Source organism: Eutrigla gurnardus (assembly GCF_963514095.1).
Source record: "Eutrigla gurnardus genome assembly, chromosome: 15".
In the NCBI taxonomy this organism is placed as follows: Eukaryota; Metazoa; Chordata; class Actinopteri; order Perciformes; family Triglidae; genus Eutrigla; species Eutrigla gurnardus.
In genome coordinates, this window is record NC_139938.1 from 17,938,425 (window position 1) to 17,962,524 (window position 24,100).

The window sequence follows — 24,100 nt, forward strand, 5'->3', positions numbered from 1 at the left end:
GCCAAGCATTATCCAGCGAACAACACAAAAACTGAGAAAAAAACCCACAATATTTTCCTGTCCTTCACCATCTTTCCAGTGACAATGCACTCCTGCTAATATTGCATTGATCATTCATGCCATCCCTCCCTTTGTCACAAACAAGACCCCAAGATATTCAGACTCCCTCGCTTGCAACACGACCCAGCGCGTTGCTGGAGGTTACAGGTCTGATAACAACAGCAACACGTTATCTGGCAACCAAATCTGACGCCCTTCGCTTCTTGGCTGCTTCCACATGAATAAACAGAGAATCAGGACAAGGTGTTCAACCGAGATGTTAAAAGTCACGCAAAACACAGGAAAGACAAGTTAAACACTGTACTATACAATAACAATTCAAGTTAAATTAAAAATTGAACGGGGATATTAGCTAAAGAGACCAAAACGGTTATTTGTACCAGGCTGAAAACGGCTTAATTTCTGCCGTTGGTCCAGCCTTTTAACATAGAGGTCTACGGGGATCGACTCGCTTCAAATGTCTCATGTAGCTATTTGAGGAACTGCAGTTTTTGGCGTCATTTCTCAACTCGAGGTTGCCGCTTGTGTGCAATTAGATGAGAGGACATTTCTGACCTCACGTTTTGTGGTCCATATGATTGAAATTAAAAAAAACAAGGAGGGTCCAAATAGGTGAAGGAATTGAAGCCTTGTCTTTAGAGAGAGAAAAGTATCTCATTAAGGACGATATTGTAAAGGAAAGGAACAAAGAGAATAGGGGAGAAAGGCGGAATATTAACATATTGCATGTCTAGTGAAGGACACGTGAAGGTGGAACTTATCCTGTTACGTGAGTGAGTGAATGGTAGTTTTAGTTTGGAGGTTTCAGCTTTATTTTGAAAGGACTTCTGCAGCCAAACCACAACTTATTTTACATAATTTACTACCGAGGGAGGGTGTAGTCGTCCTGCATGCTTTAAGCTCCGTTAAGCTGCTGGCCCTGGTGGCCTGTGGAGGGATAGTCTGATTGTTTTCTACACCTTTCCTCTGAGCTCTTCTAAGTGTGCCACTTAGCTGAAAAGTGTCGAACACCTAAAAACCAAGACCTGGTGCCCCCCTGGTATCCCCCGAGTATCTCAGCATTGTAGCTCTACTCGAGAGGTTTACTGATAGATTCTAGCTGTGCTAAGTTTGAGCCCACATCAGACCACTCCAGATAATTAAATCCCTGCTGTTTTCTAAATATAAGCTCTTTCTAAAACTGCACATCAAATAAATATGCATGAGCAACAAACAATGAATAATAAACTGTGAGGAAAGAAATATATTCACAGTCTACTTACTATACTACTTATACTGTTGAAGAGAGTAACATTTGGTGTCTGAACTGATGGAAATACCTTTTTTTGTATGACTTTGTTCACTGAGAACTGTTAACCTTGATACAACCAGTAGCCGGCCTGACTTTCTATGTGAAGATCTTTTCATAACATCAAACTCACATGCCCTCCACATTTAACTAAGCCTCCATGGAGTTAAAAGTGGATAATATTCACCGCATACCACCACGCCATATAGAATAGCTTATTTATAACAAGCCATTGGACCCATTTATACCTGAGAATGCAAGCAGAATTTTCCCCAGGTGTGTCTGGAACCACTGTGGGTGTTGGTCTTACACCGAGGGGGGAAACACATCGGCCACATTAAAAGGTTGTATCGAACCAGCGAGGAGGAAAGTGGAAAACAAATCAATCTTGTGACGCACAAATGCTGACTCACCTCACCCATCAACACATCAAAGAAGGTGGATAATGAAGGAATCAAATACAATAAGCAGTCCTTCACAAAATAACTATTTAACATCTTTCCAATGGTTGTTCATAGTGGACTTCAGTAAAATCAAATCCATTTAAAAAGGAAAAAAATTGATTGCCTTTCAGTAAACAATACTATCTTTGAACTTCTTATGCTGCACTCTATTTTCTATTCCTTGATATTCTTGTTTTTATTGATTATTTTATATTATTGTTATTATTATTTTTTTCTCCAATGCTTTTAAAATGTTTTATGTAAAGCACTTTGAATTGCCCTGTTGTTGAAAAGTGCTATACAAATACAATTGCCTTGCCTTGCCTATCCATTAACATACCAGAGTCAGAAATGTTGAATTTGCTGAGAGGCTCCAGATTACATTTTCTAAGTAACCAATAAATGCATCGCCAAAGCTACAGCAGACTTTCAGTTCACTATGTCCTCACACAGTAAACTCATCTCCTCTCCTCTCCCCGGAAACAGTTTGAATCAATCAGCTCCCACGGATGCCTCAACATCTCTAAATGGCAACACTTTAATTGGCCCCTTCTATGATCCATCGTCTGTCTCCCATTCACCTCCCTCACTCTCTCTCCCTCGTCTCTCCGTCACACTTCACTGAGCACCATTATCTCATTATCTGCCTGCACCCTCAGCCGTATATACACAAACAGAAACACACACAGGCTGGCATGAATAAACATGCTGAACCTTGTTCAGCCTCTCTGCATTGCTGCTTTTCCGCCGAGGTCCGTTTCCACACATCGCCCCTCGTCTCCCCGACGACGCCACCACATCCTCTCTCCGCCTCTCCATCACGCCGATTGTTAGGCTGCCGGTGTTGATAACACTCTTCAAAGTAGCTCTTTGCTGCTTAAAGCCGTCAAAGCAACTGAATCATCAATACAACTGAAAATTAATCCGTCCATTAAGTATCCATTATAACACATATTTACTTTAGTAATTTAATTTAGTTTTCATTTTTGCCCTGGTTTATGCTGCTAAAGGGCATGGCTAATGGATAGTGTGTTGTTCAATTGGTCTGCCAGTCTTTTTGCATGTCAATCACAAACAGGGTTGCTATGACATTTGCTGTGAATATTCATGGTCCACAGAGGATGCATCCCGATTAGATCAGATCCAAGTTTTTATCGATCATCGCCACCACCGGATGAACATTCGTCAAGATCATCATGAAAAATTAATATGAAACTTTGCCACTGGCATTCTAGGTCTCCAGATGATGCATCCTTATGGTTTTGGGGTATCATCTTTCCTTCCCATCAAGCCATTATTTACTGTTTTCATGGTTATTGCCAGTAATACATTCTCAATCTAACTCATCAAAAGCACTATAATTTGACGCCCTGAGTACAGAGTGGGCTCTCCCCAGAGGTTAAACCCTTTACATTTAACACTCTTTGAGCTTTTTCTGTTGCACCCAGCTGGAGCCAAACTATACATTTTGCACGTGTCATATCTGTCTAGTAAACATTTTGCAATAAGATTCCCTAAAAACAAATATAGGATGAAGCCACATAGGATGAACCCTTGGGTTGAAATGACCTTATGACCTTCCACCTCCTGCACCCTCAGAAATATAATAATTCAAGCCAAGCCGAGTTGATATGAATATCGAAATGTTGTTAAAATGTTGTGATTCCAGTCTGGTTTCTTTGAGGATGACCCTCGCCACTCTCAAAATGAAAAATTCTGAGGTTTTATGAAAATGATCCAGTCCTGTATTTGTCTGAGCTGTGTCTTGTTTGTTATTATGAGTAGTCTTCAGTAGCTTGCCACCCAGACGGAATTGCACAAAGTAGGGCCTCAACAATGTGTACCCAAATACAATCGGAATAAATAAATGAATAAAAGAAGCACGCAGGGAACCAGTACTGACAGAAATGTGCTTTTAAATACAAGAAACCACATTTTGAAGCCTCTAAAAATAAAGATAAACACAGACAGTCGTAGGGAAAATTGTCAGGCATGGCAGAGATCTGACACATCACAGTCCTCAGATTCCATTAGTGGCATTCGTCTCCTGTTGTATTCAAAATGTAAACAAGTAGCATGGCGGCAAACAATGACAGCTACTGTCTCCTTCACGTTGTGGCCATTCTGACGATAGGCACTGTTTGACTTTTCGCTGCTCTATCCTCCCCATCTGAGCAAACGAGCACAAAACTATCTCTGGATCCAATCCACAAGTGGTTGTGGTTGGCAACGCTGTGCACCAGCACTGGCAGAGGTTACAATCACTCTCTCTCTCTCTGAACACAATAGAAATCTGCCTCCAGAAAAGAAAATGGAAGTCATATTCTTGCACAATTAGCAGGCGACCCCGTGGCTGAAACCCACCCCCTCGACATCTGACTGGAAACGCATCAAAAGTCACTCGGCATAAAAGCAGCGCGCGGGGCGCCTCCATTATGTGAAATCAGGTTTTGCAACCATTTGCTCAACTGGTCCCGATGGGGGAGGCAGACATGAGGAAAGTAATAAATCAAGCTGCCAGTGGCGGGTTTCCATAACAGAGTAGCTGTGTCGTGTGGTGTGCCATCGCGGTCCCACTGAGTAAATACCGACTCTGTGACTGGCTGGATTACACAACACAGGGGTTTTTTTCATTTGTTTCCGTTGCCGAAATGAAAATTGATGTTATTGATAAATGCTACAAAGTGTTCTGTTTACAGCCTCTGAAGTGGGAGTACATAAAGGAGAGTTTAAACCTGAAGCTAACTCTCGATTTGGCACAGCTAACTGTTTCTCTGCGCTTCTTTTTCCACCGAAGCAACCGTTTGATCAGCGTGCGTTACCAAAATATGATTGCCAACGTTTGTTTGAATTCACTTGGTGGTTGTCATGGAGAAGGGCTTATCAGTCACAAAACATTGGGAGAGAATCATAGTAATGTCTTCCAGGGGGGAAAATTGGGCATCACACTTTTTTTGAATTGATGAGAATCTGTGGCATTCATCAATGTTCTCGTATTTTTGATTTGTATCTTCAGTGCATTGCCAAGAAAATGTGTCGAGTGGTCTCATCCTGTCATATGAGTCATGTGCAGAGACCACTTTCCTTTCAAATAAAATGGAATAAACAGGACAAAGTGAGGAGAAACATAACAGTCGACAGAATGGAAGAAAGACTCTGGCATTTCTAACGGCGTGTAAATGCACCACGGACCGATACCAACTGTTGGCTCAATCAGCAGATCATTTCAATCAAATTGGGTAAAAACAATGCAAGAGACCCGCTAGGAGAAAAGTTTAACACACAGATTGATTCAAGAGGCTTCTGCTCTGAACTGTGTGCCTGAAAATTCCTCCATAGCTTTCAGAGGATTACACACTCAAAAAACAAAGCAACTATTTGGAAACTCACTTTTTGAAAGCCCACTGTGACGTGGCCAAGGGGAGATGAATAAATAACACCTTTCCCCGCATCATTAACTCCTGTCAGACTCCACCAACAAAGCTTTCAGCCCCAAACTGCTCTACCGGTGCTGTTTTATGTGCTCGTAGGACCGAGGCTGTGGGGGCACTGGCCGGTTCCCAGGTGTCAAGGTGGGAATATTGGGCCGATCTCGCCTGCAGCTGTGAACAATGTTTGTTTGTTAGGAGGTGTTTTGTTTTTTTTCATTAAATTAAACTAACAAGCGTATGAAAATCCTGGATGTGATAATGCGGTAATGTGTCTGAAACAGAGACACAGTAATAATGCCATACTACTACTACTATTAACAAAAATAAATGACTAAATATATAAAGATCAGAAAGAGGATTTTGTTGGCATTCTGTTTTCACACCAAGGACGCCAACAGAAACACTGTGGGAAAAGGAAATGTGTTTAGAAACTTGTGAAAATACACAAATAGTAACATTCACCTTTCTTTTCGTTTATTTAAAATAATCAAAAATAATCATGTGTTTAACTGAAAATCAGGCTATAAGGTAGAGAAGAGTCCTCACTCTTTCCTGTTTCCCATTGCCTAATTTATTACACTGCATTGCAGGTTTTTGTTCTTGTAGTTCATACATCTTATTCTATTTTAGCGTGTTTTTGTTTTCTATTCTCTTGAAATTTTAACGACTGTTTTAATTGTATTTAAATGTCTTTTTCATGGTGTGTTTCTTTTGCACTTTGTCTCGATGCTTTTGATGTTTCATGTAAAAGCGCTTCGAATCACGTTGTTACTGAAATGTGCTGTATAAATAAGCTTGCCTTGCCTTTTTTCTGTTTCTCTGTTAAGATGAATAAAATGAATTAAAAATAATTGATAAACGATGTTTTGTGTGCTTTCTTGAGAAGAATAAAAAAAGGCCTGAGAGGCCAGTCAAGATTTTATGGGTCTTAATGATTTGTTCAAGTTGATTTGTGAACAATTGATGTATTATTGTTATTGTTGGTACATATAGCTTGTTTTTGGTGGTGTAAGTCAACACCAGTAGGGATTTGAAGAATGCGTACTGCAGTGACTGCACTGATTCTGGTGGATCTATGAGTCCAATTTAGTAGATTTGTTGATCTGATCGCAGGAAAAGCAGATAAGATGGAACATATGAGACACCCAAGGTTTTATCTTCCACACAGCGTCCTCTCTCCTCACCTCCCTGTTTCTCTCCCCCAACATGGAGAGGAAGGAGGCAGCTTTCTATTCTTTTCTCTGACAACTTACAGCTACTTTCCCAGCCACGTCTGGCCATAAATCCGTGAAATGACTTGGGCTCCACCAGCAGAATTCATTGCTCATGCTCATCCAACAACGCTAAGCTGCCAGACACACACCCAACCATTTACCACAGCGTGACCATCTTTACACAGCAGCAGGAAAGCTATATAGGAGTGAGACGATATTAGTTTAAACTCCTTTTTTGTTGATAATGCAAAAGAAGGCATTCAATATCTGCCCAGATACAGATAGAGCACAAGAGCTTTCTTTCAATTTCAATGAGACGAGTGCAGAGATTGATGCTCAGAGCAATGGACGAAGTATTAAGAGGGAGAAAGTCCTCTCAGGGTGGGAGGGAGAGTGAGGGAGGGAAATATTATTTCATGTGACATTATGTCAGGTGCCACTGTGTCACATGGTGTGCATGGTCTGCACCCATGATATTATTCCTAAAGTCAACCAGGCAATTTTGCTGCTCGGACGTATAATGGTGATTATTTTTACAACTCTAACAATGTGTTAAAACCATGTGTTACAATGTTTCATAAAGATACTAAAGAACAAAAGGCTGTGTAGACGGGCAGCAACGCGATCACGTCAATATGATCTCTCAGAAATACGTAAAACGGAACACCTCTTAACTTGGTTTATCATGTGGTGATTGATAACTTGCTATCATGACATAAACCATGTAATGTTAGGCAAAAAAAACAAACACTTGAAATCACGAAACATCGCGGTTTCACAATAAGAACGTAAACTAAGTACAATACGTCATGAACACCACTAGCTTGACTACGAAAGATATTCACGTAAACATGTATCCACCGAGACAAAAGGATCCTCATTGACATTCCATCAGCTAGTTTAACACATTACGCCACCACCATATACTGCAATATTAAGAGGCAGTGCATTTCCTTGAGATCTGGCTGGATCATGATGTCAATCCAATCATGTTATTAAAGGGAACATGAAGAGAGTGGAAAACATTGGAGGAAAGGAGAGAGTGCAGTGAAGGACTGAGTGGATGTTATTATTTGCTCAATAACAAGACCGGAAGGGTCATCGCATGTAGGAGGGAGAGGGCAGACGTGTAAAATGTGAATACAGCAAAATAAGGAGCTAGAAGATACTTATATTTGATAACGAGAAAAATATTTTCTTTCATACATTTTGGTCATTTGTAAAGGAAAGAAAATACAATTAATGAGACGACGTCCAACCCTCATCCAACTCAAAAAAAAAAAGTAGTTCTCATCATAACCAACTGATGCAAGATGAAGGAGAATAAGAAAGATACATATGGAACTTGATTCCCTGTACATTCAGCTTGATTTAGTGCAGATACAAAATATTAAACATACGAAACTAAAGTCTGGATTGAGATGAATCTTGCTGGGTTTATAACACATAATTGAAAGATGATTCTTGAAAATGAAAATAGGTTTGATCATGTCATGCTTTTACAGTGTTGTTTTCCAACTCTTCCATTAAGCAATCGCCTTGAAAACTATAATAACGAAGCATGTTTATGGTGGCTAAGCAAAACATAAAGAAACAGGTATGCATAGATGCATGATTCAATGACTGAAAGGACAAGAGTTAACTCCCACAGCCAGTTTTCTGACCATACCTCAAGGGCCCTTGTTGCTATGATACCTCTCCTCAATCACTGCAACCTTACAGATAGCATTCATCGTCAGCGATAGCTAAACATGGAGTTAGTACGTGTCCCTCGAGAGCAGCTTGGACTTTTTCTTTCTTTTCTTCTTAGTAAATTGCTGAGCAGCTGTACCGAAGCTGTTTTTAGTAAATCGTCCTCATTTGCATGTTAACGATGTTGAATTTTCCTCAACACAAAAAAATGTGGCCATTAGCCAGATCATTAAAGCAGAAGAGGACAAAAAAGAAAGTGACAAACTCGTTCAGATGCATCGAGAGGTTCAACGTAGGAAGGATGCAGTTTTGCCGACGTGATCAGCAATTCTCTATGATTTTACAAAAAAGTGTTGTGATCAGAAACATCCTGGTGGAACTGACTGAGCCACGGGGGGAAGGGTTGTCTAGCGTCAAAGCGTTGGCCTCTGGTACAAGACTGCAGAGATAAAGGAGAAGCAAGCTCGGAGGTTCCACACTGAGGTCCACGGCAGCGTCGATATGGTGAGTGCTGACACCTTTTCAGCATCGCCAGGAAGGGAAAGATAGACGTAGCAAACAGGATGAGGCATGGAGCATCGGGGACTTCAACTGAAGATGTTGAGGATGAAGGTTGAAAGTTGAATAATGTCCCAAAGGCCACTAACTCTGACATAAAGGATCAGTGTATGAATATTTGTAATGTATACCTTGTACTTCAATACAATGAGGTGAGAGGAGGGCTGTGTGTTACTTCCCGTCTCAGAAGTTATAGTGGTGTAAATGAGGAGAATGGCTGTTTCATTCCAGCTAACTATGTACAAACTGCTTCAAACAACCACAGCGAGCTGATAAGGGAGAGAGAGAGAGGCTCATATGGAAAACGATGCTAACTTTCAGCATCACTGGAGGGTTCCTTTAACGACCACATTAATAAAACTGGAGGCCGTTTCTATAATTGCAACATGTGTAATCGTACTCACCTTACAGGCAAAAACTTAAAAAACTAAAAACTGCCTCATCATGGAGTTAATTTGCCCCGAGATAACTGTTACAAGCAGTTCTGGTGCATAATGAAGTTATAAATATAATAGGGCATTAGTATGACTGTAGGCTCTGTGGATGCTGTTAAGCAGAGCGAGGTAACTCGGCGTCAGCAGAACGGATAGATACATAGAACTGCATCTATCCACTTAGACTTTACACCGCTAGTGTGACGGACTCCAGCGACCTTTAGCTCAGAGCTCAATTTGTAACTTAAATTTAAAGGTCCTCTATTTTTAAAAACATGAGATTTCAATGTCTGGTAAAGCAAGTCAAGGTACTTTATAAATACTGTGAACGTATCAAAACGGATGGAGATCATCCCATATAAACAAAAATGTATTATTTTGGAAATAACTTATTTACGACGGCGTAAACGGAGCCGAGAGAGGTGGGCAATATTCTGAGAAAAAAATTAGAAAAGTAAAATTTGCAAGTTTCTAAAGCGGCAAATTTGATAAAAAATTTTTTTGCTAACAACCGGCATTCGTGCTAGCTAACTTCCCATGAATGTACGCATTTATTTTTCGAATTAATACACAACGTGCGACTTCAAACATCTGGTGTGAGCGAAACCAAGCAACTTGTTTATATTGTCTATCTGTATACATTCGACATTAGAAATACTTTTCTGATAGGCCCACATACACACGTCTCATTGATTACAGCTGCATGTAAACGTGATTATACGCCAAAGAAAACGGCGGCGAGACAGGGGAGCAATGTTCAGAGAAAAAAACGTGATTTAAACTTTATAAACTTAGAAAATGTGTGACTTTTTTCTCTCTGAATATTGCCCCCCTCTCTCGCTTTTTAGTGTCATTTAGCTAGCTGTTATACATAATAAAGGCCTGAGGGCACATGACAACACACAATAACAGAAATGTAAGAGTTGTTTAATTATTTTGCCAAACATACTACACAAGTTTGCTGATGAGTTGCCTCTTCACATACTACTACTTCTACTGCTACTACTTCTATTTAGATAATGCTTTAGTAGTCCCACGACTAGCAATCTATAAAACTTGAGTATCGTTTATATGTTATCATATTAAACTTGGGTATTGTGGATCGCTCTCTCGCTCCCCGTGGATGCGTTGTTGTGTTGGAGTGATTGCCGTACAGGTTCCCGCTGTGCTGTGTTAAATGCACTTGCACAACCCCTGCAGGGGTTTTCAGTTATTTAGGCTGATTAGAACTCTGCTCAGGTTGAAGGCTCACAAAACTATGATTCCTCAAACTCATTTTGAACGATAAAGGTGTAATTTGCCCCACGCTGACAGGTTTCAACAAGCTAACAAGAGTCAGGGCGATGTCAATCAAACTCTACAAGTCCAAACAGCCCTGAGTTGACTTCTAATCAGACAGAAGAAGTCAAATCACCTGTGAAGGGCTTTGGTTCCTCCATGGTTCCCAATTTCCACTTCAAACAAGTGAACATATCGTTGTTTTCATGCTAACTGTATTTTAGTTGAGAACAAATGTTTCACAAACACAATGCTGCCCTGATAGATGTAGTTTGTTTCTCATGAATAAGTGATTTCTATTTAGGGGATTTTAGGTGGACTCACTAAAAATCAATATTGGTTATTTTTATGGGCCGTGTTCCCACCCTGAAGACACAACTCCTTTAACTTAAAAACAAAATAAAAAAAAACTTTAAAGGCTGAATCACGAAAGCCACAGACACACTACTGAGACAAACTCATCATCCTGTTTTTTGTACACCCATTCTTGGAGAAAATGATTCCTCAGCTTGGTAAATTAATGTGTGAACTAGAAATGAACCTCACTTAATAATAAATGACTGTTTCTGTTATTTAATAATGTACTTGCTCTCTAATTTCTCATGCGAGGGTTCAATGACGACCATTGATTTGTGGTATTCTGCACAGACACTGTCTGGGATTATTCTCTCCGACATTGTGAGACCATTGATACCAATGGTCACGTCCCAACAATCGTGCTGTCAAGGAGGCCGGTGTGTGTCGGGGTGGGGAAGCAGCAGAAAGTAAAAAGCAGAGTGAACGTCAGAGTACCAGTAGATAATGGATTGTGCTCAGCACTTCCACACTTTGAAATCCGATTTGAACAGACTCACATTTCGAACCACCTCCAAATGGATCCGATTTGCAAAAATATCGCATTTCACGTGTTTCGCTGTCCAGACTTTCTGAAAATCAATTAGGATATGCCCAAAAATCTGACTTGCTCACGCTGGTAGTTTGAATAAGGCCTTTGTCCTTGTGTCGCTTAAGCCTTCATTACAGCCCGACTCATTCCTTATCAAACGACAGTGGCAGAGGGGGGTTGTTAGAGTAGAGGGCCTGCAGAGGTTAAATCCCTCCCCTACGGCTATGTAATGTTCTCCCATCCATCCCGGAGGTACAGGGCCAGACCCATCCAAGGTTTCAGGCTATTTTCACACAACTGACTTGTTCTTTCTCCCCTCACACGTCCCTGTGGGTGGGAGCTAAATGGGGACGGGATGATGCAGGGAAGGAAGGTTTTTTATCTGAATGGAAATGCAAAAGTTTACTTAATTGGATGTTTTAATTAAAAGTGCTGCAAGTAAAGCTGGAACGGCGTGTGCAGAGTGGCTTATTCTTATTACATTGGAAGGAATTTGATTTGCTAACAGATGAGCTAACGACCTTCTCGAGGTCTGTGCAGAGCCGTAGTTGCAAATCGATTGATGGTTGAAATTGGTTACTACTACCTGATCACTAACTGATCATATTTTTGTTTTCCAGGTAGAATAAAACATTGGATTTTGATCTAAAAAGATAGGAAGACATGTATTTTTTCTCCATATATTGTCAAGTAGGTGCAACATGACTGTGGGTGTGATCTTAAAGGGTTAAAGAGGACATTTAATAATAGTTTTTCCCTTGTGAAAAGAATGTCTTGACACAAATGTGAAATGCAAATAGATTACTGGTATTATGTCACTTTGCCATAAACATCTTTCATATCATTCCCGTGGGTATTTGTCTGTGGCAGCCCTGTATTTATTCAAAACAGCAATTCAATCTAATTAAAGGGAGATGTTATTCCAGTGTTGTGGTTCTCCTTGTTTTGCAATTGTATTGTTTTTTTCTATTTTTTTTTTTCCAGCACCTTTTGCCACTGAGGTTTTGTGTTTGGTCACTTAACCAATTTGAACTTATTAAAGTTAATTACATCTCATGGATAAGTGGCTTATTTATAAGTGGTATATTAACTTGATTAACCAGATTTCTTTATTTATTTCCTGTCTCAAAATACACTATGCTACTGCAGCATTACTTTTGCCATTGTTTGTTCCACTCAGCAGCAGTGGGAGGGTTTGGTCTCTGAGCTCTGATGGGTGTTAACCTCTAAATGAGTCTGAGGCAGCAGAACGTCTCATTACCGTGGAGACGGGAGGTAAACACATCCTTCAACGAGGGACCGTGACACAGAGCGTTAATTAACAAGGAATTAAACACTTTCTTAAAAGGGCTTGTGAGGAGAGAGTGAGAGTGAAAGGCACAAAAACACACAGACAGGTGCACACACACACACACACACACACACACACACACATGCACAAGCACACACACATGCACCCACACATTGAGACATACATAAAGCAATGCAATGACTGAAAGGAGGTATTTACTGCGAAGAGCTGTTGAAGAGCCAGAGATACACAAGCAGCGTGGAACAAAGCCACACACACACACACACACACACACACACACACACACACACTGTGCAAGTAATTTTTTTAGCAAGATATAATTATAGTTTCATAAATCCTGCGCAAACGTGTCAAATGACCAATCGGCTTCAGACAAAAAGAGAAATGCTGATTTTTTTCCAGCAAAAAGCAGGTGTTTTTGTCGGTGGGGGGATGGAGTAGGGGGCTGGAGCCAATCCCTGACATTTGGCGAAGGCTGGGTACACCTGGGCAGGTCGATGGTCCAACACAGGGCTGACACATAGAGACAGACAACCAACCAAGCTTACATTCACACCTACGGGCAAATTACATCAATTAAACCTCACATGTTTCCCAACAGCAGGTTGGCTTCCAAATTCAGGACATGGACATTTTCAAGCTTGCATCTTTATCATAGCCACCTTAGTGCAATAACTACAGCGCAAAAGTTGTGTTGGGCAGACACACACACACACACACACACACACACACACTTGAGGAAATGGTGAATAAACGGCTCTTGAATAATGAATCACAAGTGCATAAGGAGACCATGTTCTATTCTTTTTTAAGACTAGAGGTCAAGTCATAATTTCTCATGTCAGTGGCTATTTGTGAGACCGAGACTGTGGTTTAACTACTGGGCTCATCAAGCATCTAATATATTTGTAGCCTAAAGCGGATACAAGGTACTTTAGGTCAGAGCCAGAGATTTGTGTCACCTGTCAGAGGGCGGATTTGATTAGATTTACTGCAGGGTCTCGGCTCACCCAACGTTTGGCACATTTCTCTCTGTATCGACAGCAGATAGGAATATTGATGCAGCTGTTGCATACGGTGGATGGATTGTATAATACAAATCAAACTAAGTGGTTTTCTTTCCTAAAGGTGATGCAAACACAAACGATACTTCCAACTGAAATATGGTTTTAAAGTCCTGGTGACACCAAAAGGGGCCAATTTGTGTCCCTGTACATTTTATATAGATTCCAATATTGTGATGAACTGCTGTGAGACTCTTATCAGGGATGATTGAGAGAGATTTATCATCTATCATTTATCTATAGCGTTTTTCTTTGAATAAAATCATTCTACCTTTAAATTTCACAATACATAATACACAACATGTATCACATTTATCACAACCCTGTGGAAAAAAGTCCTTGAGGGAAACATTTTCTTTTGCATTTGTTTGATGGGAATCATCTCCATTTGGGCTGACCGAGAACTTTACATGTGATGATTACATTGATCCATATTTCAATACATGTGGGCAAAAAATTAAAATAAATAAAAGACCCATAATAATGAAACCAAACTTGACTATGAGTATGGATTTAAATAAACTGTTCAAAAGGCCAATCATTTCAAGTTTGAATGTCATGACACTTCAAACACTGTTTTTCTGCGCGTCCTACCTTTGTCGCTGAAGTCGTCGACCAGTATGACCTCGGCGATGAGCTGCGGCGGCGAGCGGTTTAGCACGCTGTGTACGGTCCTCAGCAGCGATGACCAGCCCTCGTTATGGAACGGGATGATGATGCTGGTGTTGGGGAGCTTCTCTGAATACAGCTTCTCTTTACAGCTGCAAACAGAGCACAACAAAAAGGAATAATCTCATTCACATCCTTCATCCAGCAGCAACCTTTCTTCCGGTTATACACTCGCCTCCTCAGCAGATCTCGGGTCACCGAGGTGACTTATGGATTTAGTGCTCAAAGTGGAAGACAGCATCTCCACATGCAATCTTCTCTGAAACCACTATTCAATCCATTTTCCATCTTGCTATTACAGTGAATATTATTATTTGCTCCCCTCTCAGGGAGAGAGGCTTCGAAGGTTTCCAAATTGTCTCTGCGTTGCACAAAATAACACAGAATAATGATAATTTAAACACAGATGATCATTTTCTTGAAAAGAAAATGTTGTTTTTGACAGTGAAGAGCTAGCACTAACATTAAATGGTAAGGTTTAAAATATTTCCTTCATAGCAACATGTGTTGTTGGTCCCATTGGACAGCCATTTGATCCGTTAAAGCAGCGTTTCCCAAACTGGTATTATTATTATTTGATGTATGTTTGATAAATCACAGCTTGTTTCATGCACGTTATTGAAAAAATAGTAAAGTAAATGCTTTATAAATAACAGAATGTATGTTAGCCTTTCATATCGGACTCACTAGGCTACAATTGTCAGAACAAACCATTGAGGCGCCCCCAATTGACTGAATGTGTGTACTGCAGATATAAATGTTAAAAGACGACAGAATAAATTCTGCAAATTATTTTGGTGACCCAAATAAAATCTTCTCATGAAGGGAATGACAGCTTTTAAGACATCTTGATTAATTTGCACAGCTTCCTGTCAGAATTTACAAAGCTAAGGCTTCGACAAACTACAAATATGACAAAATTTCTTATCTGAGGCCCTTTTTTCTGCCGAGCCACAACATCGTTAAGACAGTGCCTTTCACAACTCCTAATCACTATGAGAAAATAATTTATGGAAGTGTTTTATGATGCAGAGAAGCCCAAGACATTACGCGGATAGGTTCAAATAACGACTCTGTCCTTCAACGCCACAATGAAAAGAAACCGAGTGAACTGACGAGGTGTTGAAGTGTGGCGGTTTGTCCTCGCCGCGTGGACCTTCAGACGCCGTAACAATGTCACACGAGCTCAGCGGCAGCAGCAGCAGGCGCCGCGTGACATGCTCCTACCCCGGCAGAGGCAGTTCAATTTGATTATTTGCGGCACATACGAGTGTCATGAGCTGCCGTTAGCTGTGAACATGTGCTCCGATGACGGCTTACAGCAATCACCTTGTACGCGGTGATCATGGCGGCGAGCGGCGGGGGCCCCCTGCCTCGGAGCAAATCATGAGGAGGGAGAGTTATGGGCCCCCCTCGCTGCTGGAGAGAGAGAGTGGAAATGTGTAGTGAACTGTGTCAGTCTATCAATGTCCGTGTTGAACATCAGCCGGCGTGTTACTCATTCAAATATGAACACTGGGAGACAGGCAGGCAGGAGGACGGCTGGTGACTCTTAACAAACCCTGTCCAATTCCCCCGGGCATGGATGTGTGTGTGTGTGTGTGTGTGTGTGTGTGTGTGTGTGTGTGCACTTCAATTAAATCTTGTCAGCGTGCAGAAATCGAATGTGTCAGTCGCAGGTCTGGGACCGGCTGCCTCTGAGGCTCCGACAACATGCCAATAACCGAGATGCAGACGCTGCCTCCAAGGCAGAGTGAGTGGGTGGGGGGGGGGGGGGGGGGGTGGTCAGGTGTGTTGGTCACAGGAGAGTGACAAGTGTCTGGCAGCCACAGGGGGGGGGGGGGCTACATCAGTCCACAACACCATTAACATGCTAATAATTCAATTACCAGCGAGACTCTGATCATAGCAGTGCACACGTCTACAGATGATGGAAGGACTTGACTTGGTGGAGACTTGTCCATCTGAAGACTTTATTTGACTTCAAGTCTTAAGTTTCTGAAGTCCAGGCTGTAGACAATCATCCACATCATTCAGGCGTACGAAAAAACAATCTAGATTCTGCTGCATTTTTAATTCAGGGCAGGCGACAGGTCAAGGAAGGACTGCTTTCATAAACACACAAAAAAAAAATGAATCAGCCCGGAAACTGGCAGAGAGGACGCTTTCAAAGCTGCTTTCCACATGAAAGAAAGGACAGGGTCAAGAGTTGGATGATAGTCTGTCAAGCAGGTAAAAGAACAAAAAACCTGTGATTAAAGGACTTCCACAATGCATGCTGGGAGTGAAAAGGGAGCACACAGGGGGTCTGGTGTTGAAAGTCTAAAACATGAAAAAAATGCATGTTATATTTCCTGACAAATACTGCACCGAACCTGGAAAGATTCACGATGATGCATTTAGTCCTAAAAAGTGTCGCCTATGTGGGCGTTTCGCCAGCAAGTCGAGTACAGGACCTACTTTGCGTGGCGGATGTCGGGGACGGAGCGGTTGAGGGAGATCCGGTCGCTGATGTAGATGTTGAAGCCGTTCTCCCTGTAGGCCTGGTCCACCCGGTCGGTGTCTGTCAGAGGGAACGGCTTCCCCTGTTCACCGTTACCTGCATCACACACACACACACACACACACACACACACACACACACACACACACACAAACACACACAGTAAAAAATCAATGACTCACCACTAACCATCTGGGGAGTGATGCGGCCGAAGCCCATGGAGTATATTTGTGTGTGTTCTCGATTTCATCACTATTTTTAAACAAAAAAAGCTGTTTCTGTTTCACAGCTTATTAAAACATGCTGAACCTCCTAATGTGCTTCATACAAACAACAAGTAAAAATATTTATTTGAAAACAATAATCTAGAAAAATAGCAACATTTACAAAATGCTTGCAAGGTGACACAGCATTCAAGCACAGACAATGTTTCTTCATAGCTACAATGAAACTTTTTGTTTTCATTATCGATTTAATCTGCTGCTTCCTGATTTATTAGATGTTCATAGTTGTTTTGTCTGAGCAACGGTCCAAAATTCAATTTAACATCATAATAAACAAGAAAATGTTTCAGCCCTTTGAGTAATTAATTAATCAACGTATTATTTCAGGTCCAGAGATAATGAATGCACGCCAATCTATACAGTCTAGACAGCACTTAGCTAAGATTTAAGGCATCTATGCACAAGCATGTTCCTAATCACTCCAACAACCCCTCATCCACACACAAGCAGTCTAAAAAAGCGGAGCTCACTTCAGGAGTGCATCAAATTACACTGGGCTGCATGTTTCATTAGCTACTCATCAATGCACTCGGCACAAACACACAGGGCGACGCATGCATGGAGGCTGATCTATAGTCAGAGGAGAGCATCAAATTAAAGTGAGCTGCCTTGTTCCATTAGGTAGAAATGATCTGTCTACATTCCTGAAGGTAATAACTGTGGAAAAATGACTCCTCACTTTAATGGCTCATTTCAGAGATAAACTCTTCGACTTAATCGTGTGCTTTTCTCTGCGTAATAAACGTGACGTAGATAAAAAAAAATTTGTATTTTTTTTTTGTCCTCTCAGGGCAAATCTTGAACCTTGAAAAAGATCTAAAAGTTATCTCATAAGATGAGTTTCGACTGGATTGCAGATTTTGTTGAGTGCTTTTCTGCGAACTCAACATGGGCTAATGTTTTTACACTCGCTCACTCAGCTGGCAGCTCGGAGGCGTTCCAGACAGGCTCGCCTTTTAACACATTCAGTGTCTCGTTGTGTGCGTCTCCGTGTCGCTGCAGGCAGATATACGATTTAAACTCAGCCTCTCAATGTGACTTTTGCCATTACTGCATGCTGAAATATTCACAAGCCGTGTCCCACACTCATACTACATATTCCTCAGCGGTGTGTGTGTGTATTTATTCCAGTGTATGACACACTTACACTTAAAAAAAATCAATGTACAATATACTAATACATGCTTGACTTTAAAGTGTCCTGCATGTTGAGCCAAAGCACTTTGGTGTGAAGTTTAAAGAGAGACAATTATAACGAGTAGATATAACCTCTCCAGTTAAAACCATAAATGTAAATATCCCATGCATGTTATTACCCAGAATGCCTCATGTTCTCACACTTGACAGCGAAGCAACAGATACAGGAAATCTTTCCTGCCACAAGCCATTACTTTTCACAACAACTTATTAAGATATCATACGCACCATCGCATAGGTTGACAGCATAGACTTACGCCTGTCATTAGTTGTCATGACAACTGCTTTGATTGTTTATTGGCTAAACGCAAACAAATATGGATTGGAGCAGAATAGTTAATTAAATGAAAACAATGCTGTGAATTCTTCTTTTTTCCCAGCAAACGTTTGGACTTCGGGCCTACATGTACTATTAACTATACTATAGTAACTATGTTGTATCCTATGAGTTGGCTGGCTGATGTTTTTCCGCCCTGCAGGCCGGTCTTTTTTTCAAGTTTTATGGTGTTGTTGGATCGGCAATGTTAATGCAAAACAAATATGAATCATTCACTCTCTTTTCACGCTCGTTCGCTCACCGAGTAGAGTTGCATGTGTGTGTGTGTGTGTGTGTGTGTGTGTGTGTGTGTGGGAGGGAACCTAGACGTTAAAGGCATCCTTTTAGCCAGGCACGTGTCCTTCGGAATAGAGTCGCCACTGAAAAGCGTATAAAAGCCAATTCAGTGTGTGAGAATGGTAAGTTTCCCACTCCAAGCCTGAGGCCGAATCGATGCTTATTGTAGAAGATTAACTGTGTTTAATAATGAACTCAGAACTGTACTCGCAACATTAATTCACACAGTTCTGAGAGAGAAATCCACTCGGAAGGGATGAAAAAACCTCAGTGTGTGTGTGTGTGTGTGGCCTTACTGCTGAGACACAGCAGATGTTCTATGAAAACACGGCCAAGAAAACCTCCACAAAAAGAATGAGCAGCATCAGCAGCGAGTTAGGAGCTACCTGAGCGAGCAGCATCTCTCCTGATTGCTTCGTAGTCGTGCCAGTCTGTCCGCCGCACACCGTCGAGTCCCACCTGAGAGACCTTCCTCATCTGGTTCGACCCCTGAAAGAGCACACACAACGTCCATCATGCCTATTTCTGAAAATATACCAACAACAAAACTCTCCATCTCATCATGTGGAAGTTTCGGCACAATTTATGGAATCTTGACATTGAAGGATGTCATGCGTTTGAAAACAGGAACGTGTTTTTGTAGAAGGTGAATGGATTTCAGGTGGAAGGGGGGAAAGTATTGTCGAAAAATGTAAATACAGGAGGATATCTTGTGGAATCGAGAATCTAATCTATTAAAAAATGTAATTGGTGCTGAAAGATGCCTGAAAAAAGGGGTAAAACTAACACACACTTATATAATTAAACTTTATATCCTCATCTTCCTGGAATCTCTATAAGATTTATTTTTCTTCCTTAAGTGCCTCTAAAATCACATTATCTTCCACTGCTGTATCAAACAGACATACAGAACCTTGTCAAACCAGCCTCACCATAAGCTATTATTCTCTACCCGGCATTGAAATACAAAAGCAGCCATTTACGAAATGCTCTCTGCTTTAGTAATTACTTTCAGCGACTGTGAAGATATTGTAGGATCACGGCACAATGATGAATCAATTAGCTCCGTGGGAGGATGCAATTAGTGAAATGTTGTTAATACAAACGACACGTCTGACTGCATGCGGCACTATTATCCGAGCTGTTAGCTGACACAGTTCAGTCCAACAGTTCATGTGAGTGAACGTGTCGACAGAAGCGGCTTCCTGTATCAAACTGAGATGATGTTTTTTACTCTTATTCCTATGTATTTAAGCATATATTTATTATATTTTCCTTTTTTAATCATGATATTTTCATTCATATGTCTGAGATGACATTGTGGCTGTACCTGTCTATGGACCTGTCTACATTAAAGATTTATTCCATTCTATTCTACCTTCTATTTTTTTTTTTTACTTTTATTTTGAAAAGAAAATATGCATGTACCAGGGGAAGCTGACACTACAGGAATATCTATCTATCTATCTATCTATCTATCTATCTATCTATCTATCTATCTATCTATCTATCTATCTATCTATCTATATATATATATATATATATATATATATATATATATATCATCCATCCATCCATCCATCCATCCATCCATCGACATCAGGCAATCTATTTCTCAAACGGGTACGAGCCTTCCAGCGAGCCTAACTGTCATGGCTGTTCTGTCTGACAGAGTCTCACCCGCGATGACCTCACTAAACACAACCCCCCGGGGGTGCCTGACCCTTTCTCACCCACTCCAACACTTGAAAATAAATCCACTTCATCTGGCGAGGCAGATGTGGTTGGATTTTAAAAAAAAGGAGTGAGTTTCCACTGCTGTAATAACCACACCGCTTACACCCGCCTCATTAAGGAGGGTGTGAGTTTCATTTAAAGAAAAGGGGAATAAGAGCAGCAGACGCAATCGCTGTGCTTGTCCTCTTTGTGTTACTTCCTTTGCCAACACGCTGACACCTTACTAATGGCCATCGTCACGGCAACGAGGCTTCACGCTGCCACAAACACATATCCGACGGGGGGCCACTTCCATCAATATTCAAGGTGCAGCAGCACAAAGTGGCTAATAGGGCGTGACGGGAGCTACACCAGAAAGCATGTTTTATCTCCATCAACCATTCGATCATTAATTACACAGCACTGTGTCAGTTAGGGGACAGGCTGCGATGGAAAGTCACACTTTATCCATCAAAACATTCATTTGATGTTTGTGAAGCATTTGTGTCTGAGTGGGATAAACATTATGAGTTACTCTATTTTCACATGTAGTACAACCACCCACACAGAATCATTATCCAATCATCGCTTCTTCTTTTTTGTAATCACACAATTTTTCTTTTTTAATGGGAGCAATTGGGAAAACTGTTAGGTATTTTGCATATGTGCTGGTACAGGAACACAGAGAGTGGATTCACAAAAGTACAAAAGTCAGTGAATTAGTCATCCATCCATTATCTGTCAGCCATTATCCCGTTAGGAGGGTGGGAGACGATCCCGGATTTGAACCTCTCTCGCTGTGAGGAGATGGTTAAAGGCTAACGACTGAACCAATTCAACAGTTACTTAGGGCCTGTCCACACGAAAACGAACACGAAACGGAGGGGTGCCGTTTTTTTCTTTTCCACCCTGAGAGCTGGTTTCAAAAAAGTTGCTGGATCCGTATGGACGGCCGGGCGAAACGCACAAGACTTCTGCGTTTATGCAGTAAAAGCGAAAACGAATACGCTGACGTCATCGGCCCGCTCCTCGACCCTCGAGCCTGACTTCTTGCCCCGCGACGTCTCGTAACAACAACAACAACAATGGCGGCCTCCGTGCTCGTAGCAGATATTCTGCTAGTCTGTACGACGGCGTATCAGGGGCCACTGTATGAAAAAAAAACGGAGCCGAGAGAGGGGGGCGATATTCTGGGGAAAAAGCTACTTTATTACGATGCTAACAAACAAAAAAGTGTTTTTCTCCGTTTTGCCTTGGCGTTGTTTCAAGAAAATCTGCGTCCAGACGAATCCACTGAAAACGACTCAGCGCGCTGTAGTACATATTCCAGGCCCTTATGCGGCGCTGTTTCTTCTACAAAACACGCGAGAGTTGCGGCTAATCTCCGCCCGACCACCCGATCAATAAACACCCATAAGATGACAATTTGGCCCGTATAAATAAAACCAACAATAAGCACCAACAGCCGTCACCCTAAGGACCGTGACGAGGCGTTCTCACACGTTGGGATGGATTGACTAGACAAATAAATGCCTACATTCATGAGAAGTTAGCTAGCGGTTGTTTGTTGGCATCGTAATAAAGTAGCATATCTGCAACTTTTTCCCCGGAATATCGCCCCCCCTCTCTCGGCTCCGTTTTTTTTCATACAGTGGCCCTGATACGCCGTCGTACAGACGAGCAGAATATCTGCTACGAGCACAGAGGCCGCCGTTGTCGCGGGGGAAGAAGTCAGGCTCGAGGATCGAGGAGCGGGGCGATGACGTCAGCGTATTCGTTTTCGCCGTCCACACGAAAACGAACACGAAACGGAGGGGGGCGTTTTTTTCTTTTCCACCCTGAGAGCTGGTTTCAAAAAAGTGCGTTTTCACGCCGCAAAAACGCCAGATTCGTATGGACGGCAGGGCGAAACGCACAAGACTTCTGCGTTTACGCACTGAAAACGTTTTCGTGTGGACAGGCTCTTAGAATGTTGGATGAGCAGCAGATTAGATCCAGACGACCATCGTACGCTTACTCAAGTCTAAAATCAGAGAAGCATTGCGTCAAAAGACCTTTTACCTTGACATTTAGCTGCAGTTCTTTCAGAATATAAAGAGCACCTTTTCAACTCTCTACTGCATTGCACTCTTTCATTCTACCCTTTCTTTATGTTTAGCCTTCAGTGTCCTACATGACTTACCATTCTTGACATATCCGCTTACTATTTTGCGTCATCTCCCAATGGTTTTTTAAAAGAAAATGTCTTGCTCGTTGCACCTGACCAGACAAAGGTCTGGAAAAAAAACCTCACAATGAAAACGTCACCAGAATGAACAGAAATGCCATGCTAACCTCTAAAGGCTTTGCCTTTTCTGTAAATAGTTACCTCCTGCTTTTGTTGCAGTGGCAACACAAGTATTCTTCAGTATCAAGGCACAACAGAGAAGCTTTTCTCCTAGTGGCAGCAAAATCCGGAGAAAAGGCCACGGGCCTCTGTGGTCTCAACTTTCTATTCAAGCACTTTGCAGAAAAAAAAGTAAAAAAAAGTGATGAGAATGCCGGGTTTCTACACGTGATGGATTCTAACGAGCCTCCCTAAATGCATCGCCTCTGTTTTGAAAATACCCCGGTAGGACTTTTGTGAATAAATCCCCACAGGGGTGTTGTTAGTACTACTCTCTGTATGTCATTTAGCATATTGTATTTCATGCTTTAATGCTGAGAAGTATTCCCGACAGCATAACCAAACCGACAAGTCAACAATTTACAATACATATTTAAACTAAAGACGAAGATGTTTTATTGGCAGAAATCTAGCATGAAATCAAAACACTGTAAAAATGTGTATTTCCATTTGTGAGAGAGCAGATTCGCTGTATCTGTCGGTGTTTACTGTACGAGCTGCTTCTGTCTCCGGGGAATATCCGAGAAAATGTGAGCTTTGCTCTCCTCACGGCTGCTTGACTTTACACAAAGCCATCTTGCCGGGCACGGCAGTGGGGTTAAATGAGCGGAAGGAGAGCATGCGGCATGTATGTAATAGATGTGTTCACATTAATTGGCTGGCGAAGTTCAGAGTGGTGATCCTGCTCTGTGAATATGTCAAAAATATCCCCTGATCAGCACTCAGCTCCCATTAGCAAATGTTCATGTGAGTTACTTGTCAAGATATCAACGTTTGAAAAGTATTGATGACACCCTGACAGCCACTTTCACCACAAATCTGGACATAATCCCCATTTGTTCAATGAGGGAGAAAGAAAAATGCTGTATTATCTAAGCTTCAAAGCTCCATATCTACGTTTTAATTCAAGTAGCGACTGTTGAACGGATACCGCTTTGCCCGTTTCTGGCTGCTTTCAGGTCTGCTTTGCCGAACAAAGGCGAGGTGTAAACAAGGAGAGATTGAGGACTACTATTGGAGCGCCTTTGTTTGGGCGTGGGGAAAAAGCTGGTATTACCAACAGAGCAGTCGA

The 24,100-nt window shown here is 41.6% G+C and overlaps 1 protein-coding gene across 1 annotated transcript in view; it reads right to left on the reverse strand.

The window, feature by feature from the left end:
* The window catches only part of LOC311026342 (polypeptide N-acetylgalactosaminyltransferase 10-like), a 52,331-nt gene that overhangs the window by 22,562 nt on the left and 5,669 nt on the right, over window positions 1-24,100 (reverse strand). Inside the window, exons 2-4 of the mRNA XM_084029856.1 lie at window positions 19,313-19,415; window positions 16,790-16,928; window positions 14,255-14,421 (exon numbers count right to left, since the gene is read on the reverse strand). Coding sequence (XP_083885982.1) covers window positions 14,255-14,421; window positions 16,790-16,928; window positions 19,313-19,415 — 409 coding nt within the window. The remainder of the gene's footprint in view (window positions 1-14,254; window positions 14,422-16,789; window positions 16,929-19,312; window positions 19,416-24,100) is intronic.